This window comes from Astyanax mexicanus, chromosome 4 (genome assembly GCF_023375975.1).
Source record: "Astyanax mexicanus isolate ESR-SI-001 chromosome 4, AstMex3_surface, whole genome shotgun sequence".
Taxonomy (NCBI): domain Eukaryota; kingdom Metazoa; phylum Chordata; class Actinopteri; order Characiformes; family Acestrorhamphidae; genus Astyanax; species Astyanax mexicanus.
Genome location: NC_064411.1, coordinates 19,953,071 through 19,973,875, shown reverse-complemented (window position 1 = coordinate 19,973,875; position 20,805 = coordinate 19,953,071). Strand labels below are relative to the sequence as shown.

The 20,805-nt window shown below is 37.8% G+C and overlaps 3 protein-coding genes across 4 annotated transcripts in view; 1 reads left to right on the top strand and 2 right to left on the bottom strand.

Moving 5' to 3' along the window:
- Window positions 1-218: 218 nt before the first annotated feature.
- Window positions 219-20,805, bottom strand: part of LOC125801145 (zinc finger protein 850-like) — a 503,810-nt gene continuing 483,223 nt past the window's right edge. Inside the window, exon 4 of the transcript XR_007438628.1 lies at window positions 219-593. The gene's annotated coding sequence lies outside the window, so the exon portion shown is untranslated. The remainder of the gene's footprint in view (window positions 594-20,805) is intronic.
- LOC125801284 (zinc finger protein 271-like) lies at window positions 3,299-9,166 on the top strand. Its single transcript, XM_049477751.1, has 2 exons — window positions 3,299-3,735; window positions 6,586-9,166. The coding sequence occupies exon 2, from the start codon at window positions 6,729-6,731 to the stop codon at window positions 7,836-7,838; it is 1,110 nt and encodes a 369-aa protein (XP_049333708.1). The 5' UTR covers window positions 3,299-3,735; window positions 6,586-6,728; the 3' UTR covers window positions 7,839-9,166.
- Window positions 14,221-20,805, bottom strand: part of LOC125801143 (zinc finger protein 420-like) — a 151,807-nt gene continuing 145,222 nt past the window's right edge. Inside the window, exons 1-2 of one of the 2 annotated variants that reach the window (XM_049477334.1) lie at window positions 18,038-18,091; window positions 14,221-16,609 (exon numbers count right to left, since the gene is read on the bottom strand). In XM_049477334.1, the coding sequence (XP_049333291.1) occupies window positions 14,736-16,463 (1,728 nt within the window). In that variant the 5' untranslated portion in view covers window positions 16,464-16,609; window positions 18,038-18,091 and the 3' untranslated portion in view covers window positions 14,221-14,735. Of the gene's footprint in view, window positions 16,610-18,037; window positions 18,092-20,805 lie in introns of those variants that run through there. The other variant, XM_049477335.1, reaches the window with a different exon arrangement.

Genomic DNA, 20,805 nt, shown 5'->3' with positions numbered 1-20,805 from the left:
TTTCAAAGCTCTCACAAAACTTTTACAGACAACTACAACTCCTGGGGGTGAATGGAGGTGGGCTATTCAAAAAACGTCCATTTCACACCGGATTTCTCCTTTGGGTGGCAGTTAGTATTTACCAAATAATAACATAAGTCAGTCTCAGGATGGATAGGTTACAGGTCACAGAAAGGTTATCAACCATATTGTGAGAAAACACGCTGAGATTGCAGGTCTTGCAATATAAAAGCCTTTTATTGAAACACACAGATGAGTACATATAGAGGTGAAGCAATACAAAGATAATAGTTGGTACTGGATAAAAACAATCAATTAACTAAATGAATTGGATATTCTTAGTAATTTTGGAGATTCAAAATCTTTAGCACGATATGATATCTAATAAGAAAAAGAGTATAAAACTTGAGTAATACAACAACCAAATATCCATCTATATCCCTCTATGCTAACATATTTTTAATCAGACTGAACCATAGACAAATGAGAACAACAGCAGGGGGAATAAATAAGCCAGAAACTTTACTGTGCTACACAAGTCTGGAGTGCGTCGACTTCAGTATGAGAACTACGGCTGGAGCGTTTTATTTAACCTCTGGAAAAGATTTTGTTGGCCTCTCTGCGGGGTCTGGATGCTCCACACGGCAGTACCCGGCACAGTTTTGTCTCTCTGTGGCTCTGGGTCACACTTTTGGGAGCACACTCTCTCTGGAGTGGCTCAGGGGGTGTTATCCCCTTATCCTTTCATATGGGCGGCCTGGCAGTTAATTGCATTAAGCTAAGCTATGCTAAGCTTGGGGAACTGAGGACGGCTTCCACAGACTAAAAACAGATACTAGAAATTAATGGAAATAATAAAATCTGCATAAGCTAGAAAAGTGATTAAATTCTTTCAAAACCTTCTAAGCATAAGCGCTGAAGGTTTTATCCAAAATCCTAATCTACTCCTAACAACTATGGCATCTAAATTTTAAAGACTAAATTATGCTAATCTACCATCTGGTGCAAACACTGGCAGTGCCCTTGCTCAAACTCAAAAACCTTCCCTTCTTCAGAACTGAACTCCTACCGTAACTACCCTAAAAACTGATATCAAACATACAAGAAAACACAACATGGAATTCAATACACATCATCCCTGGATAAGATTCATTTTGCTGAAACTGTAAAATCCATTGTTAATTTCAGTTCATGTTTATTTCTGGTGGAACGTGTCCCAAGTGACAAAGTGAAACATTTGTGTAGGATAAGGTGTTCTGTCCGAAAGATTTACAATTTGCACTTTTAATTGCCATGGGACAAATTTGAGATTTTTCTCTCCTGTGTGAATGCGCTGGTGTTTTTTGAGATCACTCTGTGTAGTAAAACTCTTTCCACAGTCTGAGCAGTAATACGGTTTCTCTCCTGTGTGAATGCGCTGGTGTATTTTGAGATCACTCTGTTTGGTAAAACTCTTGACAGAGTGCTGATGTTTCTCCATGTCGAGACTTGGCTTAATTTGTCTGTTAAATGTAGCAAACAATGTCTGTGTTTTCTGGAGATTCTGCAGGATGGCTTCAGCTTCGCCTCTTTCAGCAGTTTAACTTTGCTCTTAGTTAAATATGAATTTCAGGAGAATATTTTTCATTTCTGGAAAACACAAAGAAAAATATTAAGATAAAAGCAGGTCAATTAACTGAAGAGAACTGCCTTAATTAAGTTTCCTTATACATACAAAACTACTGGAACCTCTTCATATTACCATAAATACTTTTGTACTTTCATTTCATTCTAAGTGAGTGATGTTAGCCTTTAATCTGAAGCTTTGAGGCGTGTGCAGAAAAAATGACACGCATTGGTTCGAATCACTGTGCCGATTCGTTCTACATTGATCACGTGACCAACAATGTCCGAAGATTTTTCTTTTATATAAATTTATAAAAGATTCCTGATTTTTTTTACAACTCAGTTCATTATTTTCCACCACATAAGCTTCAGACTATCAGTGATATGCACTCCTGAGTTCAATACGTGTTGTTTTGTATATGTAAAACAAAATCCTTCAAATATAAAAAACATAAAAGTAAATTTGGTGAGAAATGTAAATTTAATTGTGTTTTAACCAAGAAAATCTGCAGCTCCACATCAATGGCTTAACTGATTTGTTTACTAAATCAATATAGCGGACACGGTGGCGAATCACAGCATCAGGTTAAAGCCCAACTTCATCTGCAGAACCAGAGAGCAGCAGAAGCTCTACACCAGCAGATTCAGAGCAGCAGCTCCAAGACCTGCTGCAGTTTTACAGAAGCTAACGTTACCCACAATTTCATCAACTCTATATTTTTGTATATGCTTGAGAGAGAGTGAACTCTCGACCCGACTCTTTCCTTTTATTAGGTTCTAGAAATTAGATAATATTACTTTTTTGATTGAGTTGGTTGGTGATGAGGCAGAGAGCACAGAACAAGATTTGCTAACGTTCTCTCTCACAAGCAAACCCAGGTTCTTGTTAATTATTTTATTACAATAAATGTTATTGTACACAATATACACTATCAGTAGAGACTTATTTCATGCATCTACATACATACAGGACCAGAAATGGCATTTTAATTAGCTCAATCATAGAAAATGTGTTTGAATCTTTAAAATTAATATGAAAAGAAACGCATATGGATGGATGTCGGACAATGCAGCATCTACTCATGTCTGAAATGTCCACACTGTTATTTAGGAAGAAGTGCAGATAAGTTTGTATCCACATTAAAAGAACAAAATATGTCCTGGCTTGGTGAAGGTATTTGCTGTCGTGTTTAGCTGTGTCGTCTTTAGCTACCGGTTAAAATTGTTGGTAACAATAGCTAACTGGGTTAAAAAAGCACTGGGAATATTGGCTAGCTAGATCACATTAGCTACTTTGTTAAAAAAAGCACTGGGAAAATTGGCTAGCTAGATAACATTTAGATACTTGGTTAAAAAAGCACTGGGAACATTGGCTAGCTAAATAACATTAGATACTTGGTTACAAAAAGCACTAGGATCATTGGCTAGCTAGATAACATTAGATACCTGTGTAGGACCGTTAAAAATCACGTGTATATTTGTATTTTTTTGTTGTTTTTGGTTTTTCGTTGTAAGTGTAAATGAACTCCATTTCCCATGTGCCTTTTCTGTTTCGCGGGTTTTTCCTGCTAGTTTCCTGTTCAGCTCAGCCAATCATACGAGTGAAAAGCTCGACAGACATTTTTCTATCCAATCCGCGCCGAGTAGGGGCGGGACTAAGAGGGAGAGTGTGAGTGTCTGTGGGTGTGTGTTGGAGGAGAAGGAGAGAGAAAGTGAGGAGAGAAGTTGTGTTTAGACTCTCCGGAGCGCTTTTATTTACTTGTTATCCGCTCTATAACACAGTTACAGTGCTATTGTACTGTATAGTGCTCTAAACCGCAGCGTTCAGTTCAGTTTTACTGCGGAACCTCTGAAGAGGCAGTTCAGCCGGACTGTGGAGTAAAGGCGCTTCTCCGCGGACTGAGAGCTGCTGCTGCTGCTGAGTTTCCTCGCGCCTGTCTGCAGCAGCTCGGCCGGACCTCGCGTGTGAGTTGAACACGGAGGGTGTTCTGATCTTCCCGGCGCTCGTGCACTGCGTCGTCTCCCGCTGTGAGTGCTGGGGACTGCTGCGCTCTGACCGGGAGCACCGCGAACCGGGAGTCTGTTGTCATGGCTACTGAGGACGCCATGTCCGCGAGCTCTGTGTGAACCGTGAGTAACGAATCAACTGACTCGGTTGACTCATTCGATTCACTTTCGCTTTTGCTGACTGAGTGGAGTTATAAGTGCACCAACCTACCGGCCCAACAAAAAGCGCTTGAACTGTTTATCTGGGTGTTTTACCTCTTATTGGAGGTGTGTTTTCTCAGTTGAGTGTTTCATACTAATTGTTTAAACCAAGAATTGTTTTATTTGGGTAGTTTGTTTTACTTTAGTTTTATTAAACAGAGTTTCACCAAATATATAAATAAAAAGGAAAATAAAATGAGATTAACTACTTAAATAAATGCATTAAACATTGAAAGGGGTCAAATTGACCCCAAACATAATAGGAGGATTAAGTGACTCAATCAACCAGGGAAGTTTGTTTTATTTCTACACAGAACCAGATATAATCTGGCCCAAATAGTCTCAACATCAGTAACTTCTTCCTTTAATGTGTACAAAAATTCTGTCTAAATTGGCTTCTATTTTGTAGTAAAATGAGAATGCTTGCTGGACTCATTTGAACAAGTTTTTACCATCCTATTAACAAATAAACTCAAACAAATGTTTTGTATTTTATAATTATTAGTTTAAAAAAAATTATTTGCATATGAATTTTCAAACGCTTTTACAAGTGTGAAGTACCCTTCTATACAGAAATCAGGATGGTCCATTGTGATGTCAGAGAGTGATTTTACAGGGAGGAGCTGTGAATGACCTCAATTTATGGAAAGCTTTTAGAATACATAAATAGTAAGACTTTAGACAAGGTGAACAACAAACAAGATCTGCTGCAGTACGATCTCCTTTTCAAGAACCTGCAGGACATCAATAGGGTAAATGCAAAAAAATTTAACCACAATATTTTAAATTAAATTTAGATTTTAAAAAAGTTTCTACTGGAATCAATGTTACAATTGGTACTCAAACAACGGCACCGACCATTCCATAGTAATTAGTAAGTGCTATTTGTTGGGGTAGTTTGAGGTGACTCTAACAACGAAATACATTTTTCTGATAAACTGGTGCACATTTCTATCCCTTCTATCTCTGAGTGTCACTTTAACTGTAGCCATCTTACCTAAATTGAAATGTAAGTGCAAACAAGTTGGGGCATCACTTGAAGTTTGCCATCAACAGTGAGGACCAAGTCCATCTGGTACAACTTTAGCATTTACAGGGTTAAAAGGGTTGTATCAATTTGGTGTAAATTTCTGAACAGTGTTAACTTGCATGGTAAATTTTGTCTGTAAAAAAATGTTTGAATATCCATGGTAACGATCACAAAGTGAAGCATTGATTATTTAATGGAGCAAGTGCTTCTCTTTGGGGTGGTCTAAATGGTACTATTGATCAATTAAGTGAAAGCTCATCTTATTCAGTTCATTTTCAGTCATTAAAGTTTATTATTCAATTTTAAAATAAATACAAACTACATGGAATGAAAGGAACAAAAAAAAATGCGCAGGTCTTCTGGGAGGCTGCCACGAGAAAATCTGGACACTGTATTATGTATTATGTAACTGTAACACTACATCATTAATAATCAGCATCTTACATGCAGATAACTGATGGTGATTATTTAACAGCTCATGAGTGCTTGTTTCCCTCTGCTCTGCTCCTAAACTGCAGCTAAAGTGGTAAAAGTTAAATTTACCTAAAATAAAACAAATATATGTCCTCTCCTAATATAAAACTTTAATCTCAAAGCGAACTGTTTTTTATTTTTTAAGAGTGGCCCTAAAACGCTGTGGTACATGCGCAAACGTACTTAAACATTCTGATTGGGGATGTAATCGGGTACAGGTGTTTACAAGGCGGTTGTTCTTCTTTGTATTGGATTATTTAACGGATTATCCACCTCATCTGATTGGATAGAAATTATATTCAAAATGGCCTCAATCGGTTAGTGCATTATAAGGCTGCATGTAAACAAACCAAATAGTTCTGACCTTTGAGTAAAATTTGGTCAGTGCTATTTGTTGGGGTAGTTTGAAGTGACTCAAGCAACAGTCTCATATTTCTACACTGAACCGGATATAAAGTGGCAACAGTATTCTCCGACATCAGTAAGTTCTTCCTTTAATATGTACAAAACATTCTTTCAGAATTGGCTAATATTTTGTAGTAGAATGAGAATGCTTGCTGGCCTCATTTTGTTAAAGTTTTAAAAGTTTTTTACCATCCCATTAACAAATAAACTCTTAAACAAAGTTTTCAAACGTTTTACAAGTGTGAAGTACCCTGCTATACAGAAATTAGGATGGTCCATTATGATGTTCAGGACAGGAGTGCATATCACTGTTAGTCTGAAGCTAATGTGGGGGGAAATAATGTTATCAGGGGTTGTAAAAAAAAAATCAGGAATCTTTTATAAATTGGTGTGAAGGAAAAAGCTTCGGACATCATTGGTCACATGATCAATCTAGAATGAATCAACCATCAGCAGAGTGATTTGAACCAATGTGTGTCTGGGTTTTTTTGGCACACGCCTCAAAGCTTCAGAGTAAAGGGTAAGATCACTCTCTTTCTTTAAGTTCTCAGCTTCCAGTGAGACCAAAACAGAATCAAGATTGTCTGTCTAAACAGTGGGCAGTCCTTGTAAAGGCAGTAAACAGGTGTCAGACTGATTATTGTGAGTGACAAAAGGTGGCCTCCTTCTAGTGGATGGAGGACCACCAGCGCCCCCTTACACTATGGACTTCGACTGGGATAAAAGTACAGAAGCTTTTATGGCAAATGAAGATGTCTCAATAGTTTTTATCAGTATAGTGTAAGTGATTTGGGCAGTTCTCTTCAGTTAATTGACCTGCTTGTATTTTAATATTCAATTGCATTTTTCTTTGTTTTTTCCAGAAATGAAAATCTTCTCCTGAAATTCATCACCAACAACCAGGACAGACAAAGAGCAATGTTAAATTGCTGAAAGAGGTGAAGCAAAAGCCGTCCAGAAGAATCTCCAGAACACGCAGAAACAGTTTGATACATTTAACAGACAAATGAAGCCAAGTCCCAACATGGAGAAACATCAGCACTCTGCCAAGAGTTTTACTAAACAGAGTAATCTCAAAAACCACCAGCGCATTCACACAGGAGAGAAACTGTATCACTGCTCAGACTGTGGGAAGAGTTTTACTAAACAGAATACTCTTAAAAAACACCAGCGCATTCACACAGGAGAGAAACCGTATCACTGCTCAGATTGTGGGAGGAGGAGTTTCACTCAACAGAGTAGTCTCAAAAACCACCAGCGCATTCACACAGGAGAGAAACCGTATCACTGCTCAGATTGTGGGAGGAGTTTCACTCAACAGAGTAGTCTCAAAAACCACCAGCGCATTCACACAGGAGAGAAAACATATTACTGCTCAGACTGTGGGAAGAGTTTTAATAAACAGAATACTCTAAAAAAACACCAGCGCATTCACACAGGACAGAAACCGTATCACTGCTCAGACTGTGGGAGGAGTTTTTCTGAACAGGGTAATCTCAAAAAACATCAGCGCATTCACACAGGAGAGAAACCGTATTACTGCTCAGAGTGTGGGAAAAGTTTTAATAAAAAGAGTATTCTTCAAAATCACCAGCGCATTCACACAGGAGAGAAACCGTATTACTGCTCAGAATGTTGGAGGAGTTTTTCAGAACAGGGTAATCTCAAAAAACACCAGCGCATTCACACAGGTGAGAAACCGTATTACTGCTCAGAGTGTGGGAGAAGTTTTACTCAACAGAGTAATCTCAAAATACATCAGCGCATTCACACAGGAGAGAAACCGTATCACTGCTCAGACTGTGGGAAAAGTTTTAATAAAAAGAGTATTCTTCAAAATCACCAGCGCATTCACACAGGAGAGAAACCGTATTACTGCTCAGAATGTTGGAGGAGTTTTTCAGAACAGGGTAATCTCAAAAAACACCAGCGCATTCACACAGGAGAGAAACCGTATTACTGCTCAGAGTGTGGGAGAAGTTTTACTCAACAGAGTAAACTCAAAATACATCAGCGCATTCACACAGGTGTGAAACCGTATCACTGCTCAGACTGTGGGAAAAGTTTTAATAAAAAGAGTATTCTTCAAAATCACCAGCGCATTCACACAGGATAGAAAACTATCCCAAATCTGTTTCAATTAAAAGTGCGAATCGTAAAACTTTCAGACGGAACACCTTAACCTACACAAATGTTTAACTTTATCACTTGGGACACGTTCTAGCAGAAAACTGAATTTAACAATGGATTTTACAGGTTCTGCAAAATGAATCTTATCCAGGGATGATGCTTATTAAATTCCATGTTATGTTTTCTCGTATGTTAGATGTTCCAGGACATTCTTTGTGAGACACAGCTCAGTGCTTAGGGTAGTTACTGTTGGAGTTCAGTTCTGAAGAAGGGAAAAAACTTACTCTGTAAAATTTAGATGTCATAGTTGTTAGGAGTAGAGGAGGATTATTAGCTTGCAACTAAATGTTTAGGACCAAATCTTCAGAGCTTATGATTTGAATGCTTTTAATTTATTTTCTAGTATATGCAGATTTGCTTATTTCTATTAATTTCTAGTATCTCTGTTTTCACTCTGTGGAAGCCGTCCTCAGTTCCCCGGGCTAAGCATAGCTTATCTTAATGCTATTAACTGCTAGACCCATCTGCATGAAAGAAGAAGTGAAAACACCACCTGAGGAACTCCAGAGTGTGCTCTCAAAAGTGAGACCCAGATCCACAGAGACGACACTGTTCCGGGTACTGCTGTGTGGACCGGAGGAGCATCCAGACCCCGCAGAGAGGCCAACAAAATCCTTTACAGAGGTTAAATAAAACGCTCAAGCTGTAGTTCTCATACTGAATCAACCCCCTCCAGGTTTGTGTAGCGCAGTAAGGTTGCAGGCTCATTCATTCCCTCTGCTGGTGTTCTTGTTGGTCTATGGTTCAGTCGTTCTGATTAAAAATCTGTTACCATAGAGGGATGGTTGGTTGTTGTATTACTCAAGTTTTATGCTCTCTTATCTTTTCCTTATTGAGTATTATATGTTGCTGAAGGTTTTTAATCTTCAAATTTATTAAGAATATCCAAATCATTTAGTTTCTTAATTGTTTTTATCCTCTACAAACTATTATCTTTATATTGTTTCACCTCTATATTTACTCATCTGTGTGTTTTATTAAACTACTTTTATATTGCAGATCTGCAGTCTCATTGTGTTTTCTCAACATATGTTTGACATGAAACCTATAGGCCTGAGATTGTCTTCTGTTATTACTTGTTAAATACTCAAAGGCGCCCAGCAGAGAAATCCAGTGTGAAATTGGAGTGAAACGTAAAAGTCAACTTAAGATTGAAATATATATATTTTTAATGGTTCAGGCTTAAAAGGGTTAAATATACAATTACTTTCAAAGGTAGCGTAACATGGGTTTAACTTGTATTCATATGTTTATAAAATTCTTTATTGTGAGTGCTTGTGGGTTGTGTTGTTTTGTTTTTTTGAAGAGCATAAACATTCACCAACTACACTTAATTACCAAATTCTACATTTGAGTTATTGACCATAGTTATTGGTAGCTAGTGTAGGTAAATGTCCTAATAAAGTATTTCCTGTTTTACCGACCATTATTATTGGAAGCTAGTCTAGTTAAATATCCAAACACAACATTTGCTATTTTACTGACCAAATGTATAATCAAAGCATTTCATGTTTTACTGACTATTATTATTGGTAGCTAGCCTAGCTAAATGTACAAATGTAGCACTTGCTGTTTTAATGACTATTATTATTGTGCAAAATAGTCATTGTATTGGTGTAAATAGTTTAAAAAGAAAAGAAAAGCAGTACAGAGTACATATTTCATTTATTTTCTGTGTTAATGCAAGAAGGTCACTTAAAAGTGATTAAGGGATCTACTGAGGGGAGAAGTGTACAGGTGAGGGTGGAGTAGAGGATTGGAACGGGCCCGCCCACGGGACGAGAGAGAACAGCGGAGATGCGGGAGTAGCAGCGCGGGAGAGGCGAGGAGGAAAAAGTTCCTCACAGGCTGAACTACATTCACTAATAATCAGTATTAATTAAACTAACCGGTAGTTTTAAGGACACTGAAGTCCATACTGAGAGTGTGCTGGTGGATAAAGCTGGGATAATCTCTCTATAAGTAAAGTTCTGTTAGCACTGTTAGCTTAGCCAGCGCGGCTAGCTGTGTTTAGCCTCGTGTATTAGCTGCTCTGCGCTAGCCGTGAACTCTCCGCTGCAGCGCCGCTCCGACAGACTGTTCCCCGGACTGACTCGCGCTCTCTCCGGCTCCACTGAACACCAGGACCTCTAACACTGCTAACCAGAGAGCGCTCTGAGTCCCCGCGTGGATCAGAGTTCCTCTGAGGGAAAACGCTCCGTGCTGCAGGACCCCGCGCTCTGCTCCCGCTCATATTCACTGAATCTGAGGTAAATCTGAAACTCTTATTTCTGCTCGTTAGAGTAAAGCGGACATTAAGCTCCGAACCAGACCTGCACCGTTTAGTTCTGTTCATTTCATCTATAATTCTGTTCTTTATGAGTGTATTCTGTAGAGTGGGCCCACATATTTAAAGGGGACATGAAACATTTCAGTTTGTACAAGTTTTCTAAGGGATTAAATATAATGGAATTTATTTGGGGGGGGGGGATTTTTTTTTTGTTTTATATAAAATGTTTACACACTAAATTATAATATATTTATGTTTGTTACGTTTGAGCTAGGGCGCCGCCATGTTGCCCGTGCAGCACTGGTGACGTCACGAGGTTGGTTGGTTTAAGAGCCCAGTTACAGAGCTAGCGTATAAGAGCTTGTTGTTTGTGGAGATTATGGATGAAGATGAAGCTGAACTAGGCTAACATGGAGCATTTACTCAGAGATCGTTCCTGTATAAACCTGAGCAGGACTTTTCAGATGCTTTTCTGAGAGAGAGACGTTTTTGGAGTGTCTATTCTCTCTCTACGTGGAGCCGTGCTGAACCCTGCAGCGCGACCACAGCAGGTACTGCCATCCAGTTAACCAGCTAGTTTATATACATTTAGCTATTTAACATGTGAAGTCCAGAGTTCATTAAGACTGAGTAAAACGTACATGATTTAAGTGGATATTGGAACACACAGGCGCTGTTTGGTTGATAAACCGTTCAGTTTAGAAGTTAGAAAGCTTACTGGGTACTTAGCTTCATCTAGTTAGCGTTAGCTAGTTAACTAGCGTTGGCTCTTTGTAACAGTAATTGTAAAATATAAATAAATATAAATAATCTCAGGTGTGTTTGTGCTTCTAATAATGATATAAAACATTGTGTTCTAAAGAACAGATTCTTCTATTAAATCTCTGCAGGCCCTATTTACCATAATAAGAACAGAAACATTCACCAAGACTCACTGATTTGTACACTGTAGAGAAAAGAATATATGAATTATAAGAAACAGTGAAGGTGTGAGTAATGTTTTAAAAAAACAACTAAATTTAAGTTTAAGAACTGTGTAAATAAACGTTAAATCTGTTAGCTAGTAAACGCTAACAATTAAATAAACTGAGGTAAAATTTGAGGATAATTTACTCTTACTGAGGCGAATTAGCTTAAAACAGATAGTAATTTGTAGAATTGTTAGAATGGTGGCAATTAGTTCCTCCAAACCGTTTAAAAACCTTTCTAGGTCACAGAAAACAGAAAATAAATGCTCTTTCTCCTCAGAAACTTTGGGTACATTCAGTAGCTAGCTTAGCCAACACTAGGAAGCTAGCTAATTCAGCTTTTTCCTAACTTACCAAAAATCAGCCTTTAATTATACTAATTAAATCTGAATTAGTTTAATCTCATAAATTTACCCATAAATTATTCGTGCTTTTCTCAGTTTATTAAACAGTATAAGAGAAAGAGAGCTAATTCACTGCTAACTCTGTTAGCTGCTAACAGGCTAATGTTGACAGGAATCTGACAGGAGAGAATCTACTGCTGAATCAAAGCCTCATAAAGAGCAGGGGCCTCATTTATAAAGAGTGCGTACGCATAAAAAGAGGGCAGAAATGTGCGTAAGCAACATCTCACGCAAGAATTGTGATTTATAAAGAAATACTTGGTGTGAAAACGAGCGTACATTTAAGCAAGGTTTGAGGCATGCGTATGCCTTCAAAAGTGTGCGGAGAGAGCGGGAATTAGTGGCATCATGTGGTAAAGTAGGGAATTGTTAGTAAATGCGCAAGCTTTTCTTCCTTCCGCATATTAGTTACCACATAAATCAAAATTAACAAAGGAAGATTAAGCATTACTTTACGTTATTTTTTACTTTATTACATATTTTTTTTCTGCATGTATAGTTAAAATTATTTCTGTATCTTATTCTGTATTATATGTATATGTAGTGTTAATTTTCCACTAACTTGTATATTTCACTTTGTAGTTTATATCAGTTTTATTTGTATTATCTGTTTTATCTCACAGTTGTAAAATCTAAAGGTGCTATATATATATATATATATTAGGGGTGGGAATCGATTACTATCTCACGATTCGATTCGATTCCGATTTTGGGGGCCACGATTCGATTCAAAATCGATTTTTGATTCAAAACGATTTGAATTATAAATATTTCTGCTTCTGGCTTATGAATCGTATTGAAAAAAAACCCTCCATAATATACACTGGTCCTGGAGCAAGTAATGTGTTACAAAAACAATAAAATGTGCAGGAATGTGGGTCCTCAGTGACAGAGGAATCACTGGGATATCACAATGACGTTAATGAACAATAAATACATAAATAAATAACACTGCTTTATTACCAGGCTACTAGCGGTGGTGTGTAGGTGACGCTGCTGGGCTGATGTGATGATAGCAGTGGAGCGCTAAAGTTCAGGAGCAGCTGCTGATTAACTAGTTAATTTAAGGTGGTTGTATTTCTTCAGAAAGGGGGCAGGAGGTGGAGAAATTAATTCATATTGTCCATTCCTTAATTCCTCTGTGATGAGGAGCTGAAATTAGCTCTGATTAGCTTATTGTTATTTTTCCGTTCCGCCTTAAATGCTGCAGCCCGCTGCCACCTGTAGCGTTATTTAAGGTGGAACTGGAAAGTTAGCTAGTTAGCTAGCTAACAGTTACTGAAACTAACTACTAGCGATCTTTTTTATGCTTGTTATGAAGCATTCTGCCATAAAACATTGAAACTACACGTTAATCTAAGGTAATATAGTGCTTGTTCTGCCATCTTACCGGTGATTCTCAAACACCTACGCTCTGTGTGTGTCTGGAAGATCTCCAAAGGGACAAGCGCTATCCCCAGGGTTGCCAGGTCCAACAAAAATACCCAGCCCAAAATCAGTCTAAAACCCGCCCCTCAGAATCGATTTTGGGACATTTTAAATCGATTCTGAATCGTAGTAAATGAGAATCAAGATTCTTATGTGAATCGATTTTTTGGCACACCTCTAATATATATATATATATAGCTACCAATAATAATGTTCAGTAAATCAGCAAACTGCATATTTGAACATTTAGCTAGCTAGCAAACAATAATAATAGTCATTAAAACAGCAAATGCTACATTTGTACATTTAGCTAGGCTAGCTAACAATAACAATAGACAGTAAAACAGGAAATGCTTTGTTTATACATTTGGTCAGTAAAATAGCAAATCCTGTATCGTGGCACGAGATCTCACGAGATTAAGACGTGACGATATTTCTCGTCAAGCTTAAACCTCTCACAGTTTAGTGTGGACTTTTTAAGATACAACACTGGCAACTGGCAACACAGTAGCAGCGAGTTTGGTGGTTGAGCAGTGAGCAGAAGAGGAAAATTCGGGGAATTTGCATAGAACAGAGGTCACGGGCGGACCGTGGTCCGGGTCCGGACCCAAACCTATTGAGAAGGATTTAATTGTATACACGCTTTGCGGCGCAGTAAATCACAGACCAATCACGTGTGAGGTAATATCACCAACCACTCTCTTCAGTCAATCAGATCTGTGCAGACGTGGAAAAAATAAATAAATAAACACACCGCTCCTCACGCGGGATCGAACCCGTGTTGTCAGGGTCGCGGTCCCGCTGCTCCGGCTGTTGAATTGGGACATGGCCGTGAAAAAACGCCTTTATAAGGAGATAGTGAGCCTGGGCGAGAATGGCCGGAAAAACGAGAACGGACGAAAACTAAAGTCACGCCGAGTGCGACAGAGAGACAGGCGAGGAATTTTGTATAACTGGATCATTCTGAATTCTAATTAAATACTCCTGGCATAGAAGATGCTTCTGCTACTATTAACAGAGTGACAGACGGTAACAGAGTGACCAACAAGACTGTACTGTGCTTAAAACATGTTCTGTCTCTGTTTGCACTTCAAGCAGAGTCTTAATATGACTGGTTATGCATAGTTACATTACATTACATTACATTACCATAGTCTTAATATAACTGGATATGACCATCTCAGGCCTATAGGTTTCATGTCAAACATGTGTTGAGAAAACACAATGAGACTGGAGATCTGCAATATAAAAGCCGTTTATTAAAACACACATGGGTAAATACAGAGGTGAAGTAATACAAAGATAATAGTTTGTACTGGATAAAAACAATTAAGAAACTACATTATTTGGATATTCTTAGTAACTTTGGAGATTAAAAAAACCATAAGCAACATTTAATATTCAATAAGGAAAAGATAAGAGAGTATAAAACTTGAGTAATACAACACAACCAAATATCCCTCTATATCCCTCTATAGTAACAGATTTTTAATTGGACTGAACCATAGACAAACAAGAACACCAGCAGAGGGAGTGAATGAGCCTGTAACCTTACTGTGCAACAGTAACTAACCTAAAAACTGAGCTCTGTCTCACAAAGAATGTCCTGGAATATTCAAACTTACAAGACATACAAACATAACATGGAATTCTATACACATCATCCCTGGATAAGAATAGTTTTGCTGAACCTGTAAAATCAATTGTTAAATACAGTTCATATTTGTTTCTGGTGGAATTTATGATTTGCGCTTTTAATTGCCATGGGACAAATTTGGGACATTTTTCTCTCCTGTGTGAATGCGCTGGTGTTTTTTGAGATGACTCTGTGTAGTAAAACTCTTCCCACAGTCTGAGCAGTGATATGGTTTCTCTCCTGTGTGAATGCGCTGGTGTATTTTGAGATCACTCTGGGTAGTAAAACTCTTCCCACAGTCTGAGCAGTGATATGGTTTCTCTCCTGTGTGAATGCGCTGGTGACTTTTGAGAGTACTCTGTCGATTAAAACTCCTCCCACAGTCTGAGCAGTGATACGGTTTCTCTCCTGTGTGAATGCGCTGGTGATTTTTGAGAGTACTCTGTCGATTAAAACTCCTCCCACAGTCTGGGCATTGATACGGTTTCTCTCCTGTGTGAATGCGCTGATGTATTTTGAGTTTACTCTGTGTAGTAAAACACTTCCCACAGTCTGAGCAGTAATACGGTTTCTCTCCTGTGTGAATGCGCTGATGTATTTTGAGATCACTCTGTTGAGTAAAACTCTTCCCACAGTCGAAACAGTAATACGGTTTCTCTCCTGTGTGAATGCGCTGGTGTTTTTTGAGATCACTCTGTGTAGTAAAACTCTTCCCACAGTCTGAGCAGTGATACGGTTTCTCTCCTGTGTGAATGTGCTGATGTATTTTGAGTTTACTCTGTGTAGTAAAACTCTTCCCACAGTCTGAGCAGTGATACGGTTTCTCTCCTGTGTGAATGCGCTGGTGTCGTTGGAGATTACTCTGTTGATTAAAACTCCTCCCACAGTCTGAGCAGTGATACGGTTTCTCTCCTGTGTGAATGCGCTGGTGTATTTTGAGATTAATCTGTGTAGTAAAACTCTTCCTACAGTCTGAACAGTGATACGGTTTCTCTCCTGTGTGAATGCGCTGATGCAGTTTGAGATTACTCTGTTCAGTAAAACTCTTCCCACAGTCCGAGCAGTGATGCGGTTTCTCTCCTGTGTGAATGCGCTGGTGTATTTTGAGAGCACTCTGTTGATTAAAACTCTTCCCACAGTCCGAGCAGTGATGCGGTTTCTCTCCTGTGTGAATGCGCTGGTGTATTTTGAGAGCACTCTGTTCAGTAAAACTCTTCCCACAGTCCGAGCAGTGATGCGGTTTCTCTCCTGTGTGAATGCGCTGATGCCGTTTGACAGTCTCCAGTCGATTAAAGCTCTTCCCACAGTCTGAGCAGTAATAAGGTTTCTCTCCTGTGTGAATGCGCTGGTGTATTTTGAGAGTACTCTGTGTAATAAAACTCTTCCTACAGTCTGAGCAGTGATATGGTTTCTCTCCTGTGTGAATGCGCTGGTGTATTTTGAGAGTACTCTGTGTAATAAAGCTCTTCCCACAGTCTGAGCAGTAATAAGGTTTCTCTCCTGTGTGAATGCGCTGATGTATTTTAAGTTTACTCTGTGTAATAAAACTCTTCCTACAGTCTGAGCAGTGATATGGTTTCTCTTCTGTGTGAATGTGCTGATGCCGTTTGACAGTCTCCAGTCGATTAAAGCTCTTCCCACAGTCTGAGCAGTAATATGGTTTTACTCCTGTGTGAATGCGCTGGTGACTTTTGAGATTACTCTGTTTAGTAAAACTCTTCCCACAGTCTGAGCAGTGATGTGGTCTCTCTCCTGTGTGAATGCGCTGGTGTTTTTTGAGATCACTCTGTGTAGTAAAACTCTTGACAGAGTGCTGATGTTTCTCCATGTCGGGACTTGGCTTCATTTGTCTTTTAAATGTAGCAAACAATTTCTGCGTGTTCTGGAGATTCTTCAGGACGGCTTGTGCTTCACCTCTTTCAGCAGTTTAACTTTGCTCTTAGTTAAATATCCTGGTTGTTGGTGATGAATTTCAGGAAAATATTTTAATTTCTGGAAAACACAAAGAAAAATGCCATTGAATATTAAAATAAAAGCAGGTCAATTAACTAAAGAGATTCTAAGTCATTCTAAGAGAGTGATGTTACCCTTTAATCTGAAGCTTTGAGGTGTGTGCCGAAAAAACGACACACATTGGTTCAAATCACATTGCCGATGCTTGATTTGTTCTTCATCACGACAGATGATGTCCAAAGCTTTTTCCTTTAAACCAATTTATAAAAGTTTCCACACATTAACCAAATACATTAATCCAAATCAATGCTTCACAAACCTGATTTTTTTTTTTTTTAACAACTCCTGATAACAGTTCATTATTTTCCACCACACTGGCTTCAGGCTAACAGTGATATGCGCTCCTGAGTTCAAGATGTGTTTTTTGGAAATGTTGATCCGATGCAGTTGTCTTGTTGGTGCAGGGAATTGTAGTTCAAAATAAAATCACAGCAAAATAATGACCTTTTTACTGTTACAACACATCAACCAACCTCCAACAGGAGTGTAAAACATAAGAGTCTCTTTTGTTTACTAAAGGTTAACACAATTATAACAATTTGTAAGAATTCATATTATTTTATGTAGTTCTTTTTCAATAATTTTTGTAGTCTTTTTAACCTCTTACACAAATGTTTAATTGTGTATTTTTGTCAAGTTGCTCAAAGTGTGATTCTTCTTCTTCTTCTTATTATTATTATTATCAAATTCATGTTTTTGTTATTATTATTATTATCATCATTATTAAAGTATCAGCAAAAGAGCAGCTGGAGACTGTATTCCACAGTAATGGTTTAACTGGGATTTCTTAAAAACAGCGGGGCTAAAGATGTTGTAATTTGCTAATATTTGTGTTTGTTATTACAGTGAAATAGCAAGTTTTCTGTTAAATCAGTAAGCTAATAAATGTTACTTGTGAAATTCCTCTTCTTGCCTGAACTTTTCCTCACTATAATCACTAAATCTTTCATTCTTACATTTAATATTTTACAAGTGGACTTTTATTTTGACGGAAGAGTCACATGACTTACCAGCAACTGTTGTGGTGGAACCGGATTAAGTAAAGGAAAATTAACTAAACTAAACTAAATTAGTGTAACTAAGAAATGTGTAGAGACTAATCACACAAACTTAAAAAGGAATTTCCACAGAACTGATTTATCTCAGGTGTGTGTTAGTGATGTGGGGGAGGGGGGGCAGGAGTGTGAGGTTCCGTTATCCTGTGTATGATCTGTAAAGCCCCCCCATCCCCAGCTCCCCGACCCCCTACTGCAGACTGCTGAGCAGAGCTAGGAGAAGATCCAGTGCTGGTGGTGTAAATGCTGCACATGCTGAAGGTGCTGAAGGTGGTGTGGGTGTAGGAGTGAATGTAGAACAGCGTGTTGAAAAGAGAGAGAGAGAGAGAGAGAGAGAGAAACTTCTCCGTACCTTCTGTAGTTCAGCTGATCCTGCTCTTCCTCCGCTCCAGCTACAGTCCCCGGAAGCTCAGCGTCATCCGGGTTATGTAGAGCCCCGCCCCCTCCCCGCTATATCACATTATACCCCATCACCGCTAGAGGGAGCCCGCGAGGGAGTCCTCAATGCATGGAGCTGAATGGAGCTAAACAGCTAAAACTCTCATTTAAAACACTGTATAACTACTTCTCTGGAGTTTTCCTTTAGTTTTACAAAGTAGAACAAAGTATTTCACTAAAATAGGAAAGAAAACGTACCTCTATATTTCCATTTTCTAAAACTAATGTTTTTATTCAGTAGATTTACTAGCATTACTGCTACTGATGCTGGAGTTACACCCAGAGCTCATTTAAATGGATTAAAACTGCAGTTTATAAGCTTTAATAATTATCTCTGCGGTGATGCAACTTGTCTCATTTCTTTTATTGTTGAGATTGTGTAAATATGAATGAGGGTTTGTTTAAATGTTTTCTTCTTGTTGGTACTTACATAGATGAAAATAGTAATCTACTAAAATAAATAGGAAAACATATTTAAATATAACTGGAACTTACTTGGGTTGTGGGGGCTGCTGCTAAATGGTTGTTAGAATTGGGTTAACTGCACTTACATTAAACTCTAAAATTAAAGCAGCAATTGCAGTTCTGGACAGTATGCAGATCTCATTAGTCTTGATAATGAAAAGGTAGGACATTTTTCATGTTCTTTCTGTTTACAACTCACTCTGAGGAATTCGGAGCACTTCAGAGCACTGACTGGTGTGTCACGGGACCGTGTAGGGTACTACAATCAAAAGTGTTGCAGTACTGAATACTACATACTGGGCGGTGTAGTATGCAGTACATACTAGTGCAGTATGCAGTATATTAGTATGCCATTTCGAATACAGCCTAGGACTGAGATAAAGTGAGCTATGGCTAGCTGCTCACTTTCTCTTATTATGGCTAGACACTGAAAGCAGGTTTTACCTCTTTGAAAACTTGAATGATCTTAATTTGTACATCCGAGTATCAATTAAAGACATTTAAGGTATTTTTTCTGAAAGAGAACCGCGTTTAGGTGTTGGCTAGCGTTCATGTTTGGTAATTATAACTAGAAAGCTAGCTAGCAGCCACAAAGTGAGCCTCTGAGATTATCAACGAATAAACGTATAATAATAAAAAACGTATCACCATAAATACATGATATACAAATAAACATATTCCATATTATCATACATCACATAAAACATTACTTATTCCCATACAATATGAAAAGTGACTTTATAATATCGTAATTTATCACCACCATATCCACCACATCTTACCTCAGAAAGAGCTGAATAACTTTCCAGTTGCACAAGCTTCACTTTATTCTGTTCAATGAATCAGTAGGAGTCGAATCACAAGAACAACAAAACCTAACTGTTTTTAAAACTTCACATTTTACAATTTTATATCATAATAAATGTATGGTCAACATTTTCTAAATAAGACTAACCGAGTCTCCTAAATCTGAGTGACTTATAACTTTTGTACATTGTACATTGAGGTTGTTCTGAAGTGATGAATCAACCGAAGCTTCCTGAAGTTGACAGCAGATTGATTCATTTCCAGCAATAACTTTTTTTTTATATACAAAAAAAGAACAAAATAAAACAATAAATATAATGCACAAAAATGTGTTTTTATTTTAACAATTTAATTATATAAGTATTTCATTGTTGTACATAGATATGAACATCTGTGTGTGTAGTATGATGTGAGGTAGTGCAATTGGCTTAATAAATAAACACTTTTCCAAGGCAAAAACACAAGTGAACAACAGAATGAAAAATATGGAACAAAAAAAGTTCAGATAGCAGAATAGTTTGTTGTTAAGGGTGAACTGAAATGGACTTAGGGTGTAGTGAATCATGATAACAAATACAAACATTTGTTGAATAGCCCACCTCTGTTCTCCCCAGCATTCTGAAATACAGCGCTGTTAGCTAATGCTCCCAATAGACCACAATGCTAGTGATAGGGGCATAGCTTAACCCATACAAAAAAAATCACTATTTTTACACCATTAACAACAAACTCAAAGTAGCTCCACACTTCACTGGTAGAATTCCAAGGATGATGATATTTAAAGCAAGGCAGTGAGAACTTTAAAAGTACACAGATAGTTTATTAAAAACACTGTTTATACACACAGTGCCTACAGATTAGTTTATTAAAACACTCTTATACACACAGTACCTTCAGATAGTTTATTAAAAACACTGTTTATACACACAGTGCCTACAGATAGTTTATTAAAACACTCTTATACACACAGTTCCTACAGATAGTTTATTAAAAACACTGTTTATACACACAGTTCCTACAGATAGTTTATTAAAAACACTGTTTATACACACAGTGCCTACAGATTAGTTTATTAAAACACTCTTATACACACAGTACCCTCAGATAGTTTATTAAAAACACTGTTTATACACACAGTTCCTACAGATAGTTTATTAAAAACACTGTTTATACACACAGTTCCTACAGATTAGTTTATTAAAAACACTGTTTATACACACAGTGCCTACAGATTAGTTTATTAAAACACTCTTATACACACAGTACCTTCAGATAGTTTATTAAAAACACTGTTTATACACACAGTGCCTACAGATTAGTTTATTAAAGCACTCTTATACACACAGTTCCTTGTCGTAGTTAAGCCAGGGGAAATGCATGACTTTCCAGTTGTTGCTGAAAATATCTCTA

Excerpts from the sequence above, each read along its gene's own strand:
- LOC125801284 (XM_049477751.1), top strand. The coding sequence starts at position 6,729 with ATGAAGCCAAGTCCCAACATGGAGAAACATCAGCACTCTGCCAAGAGT.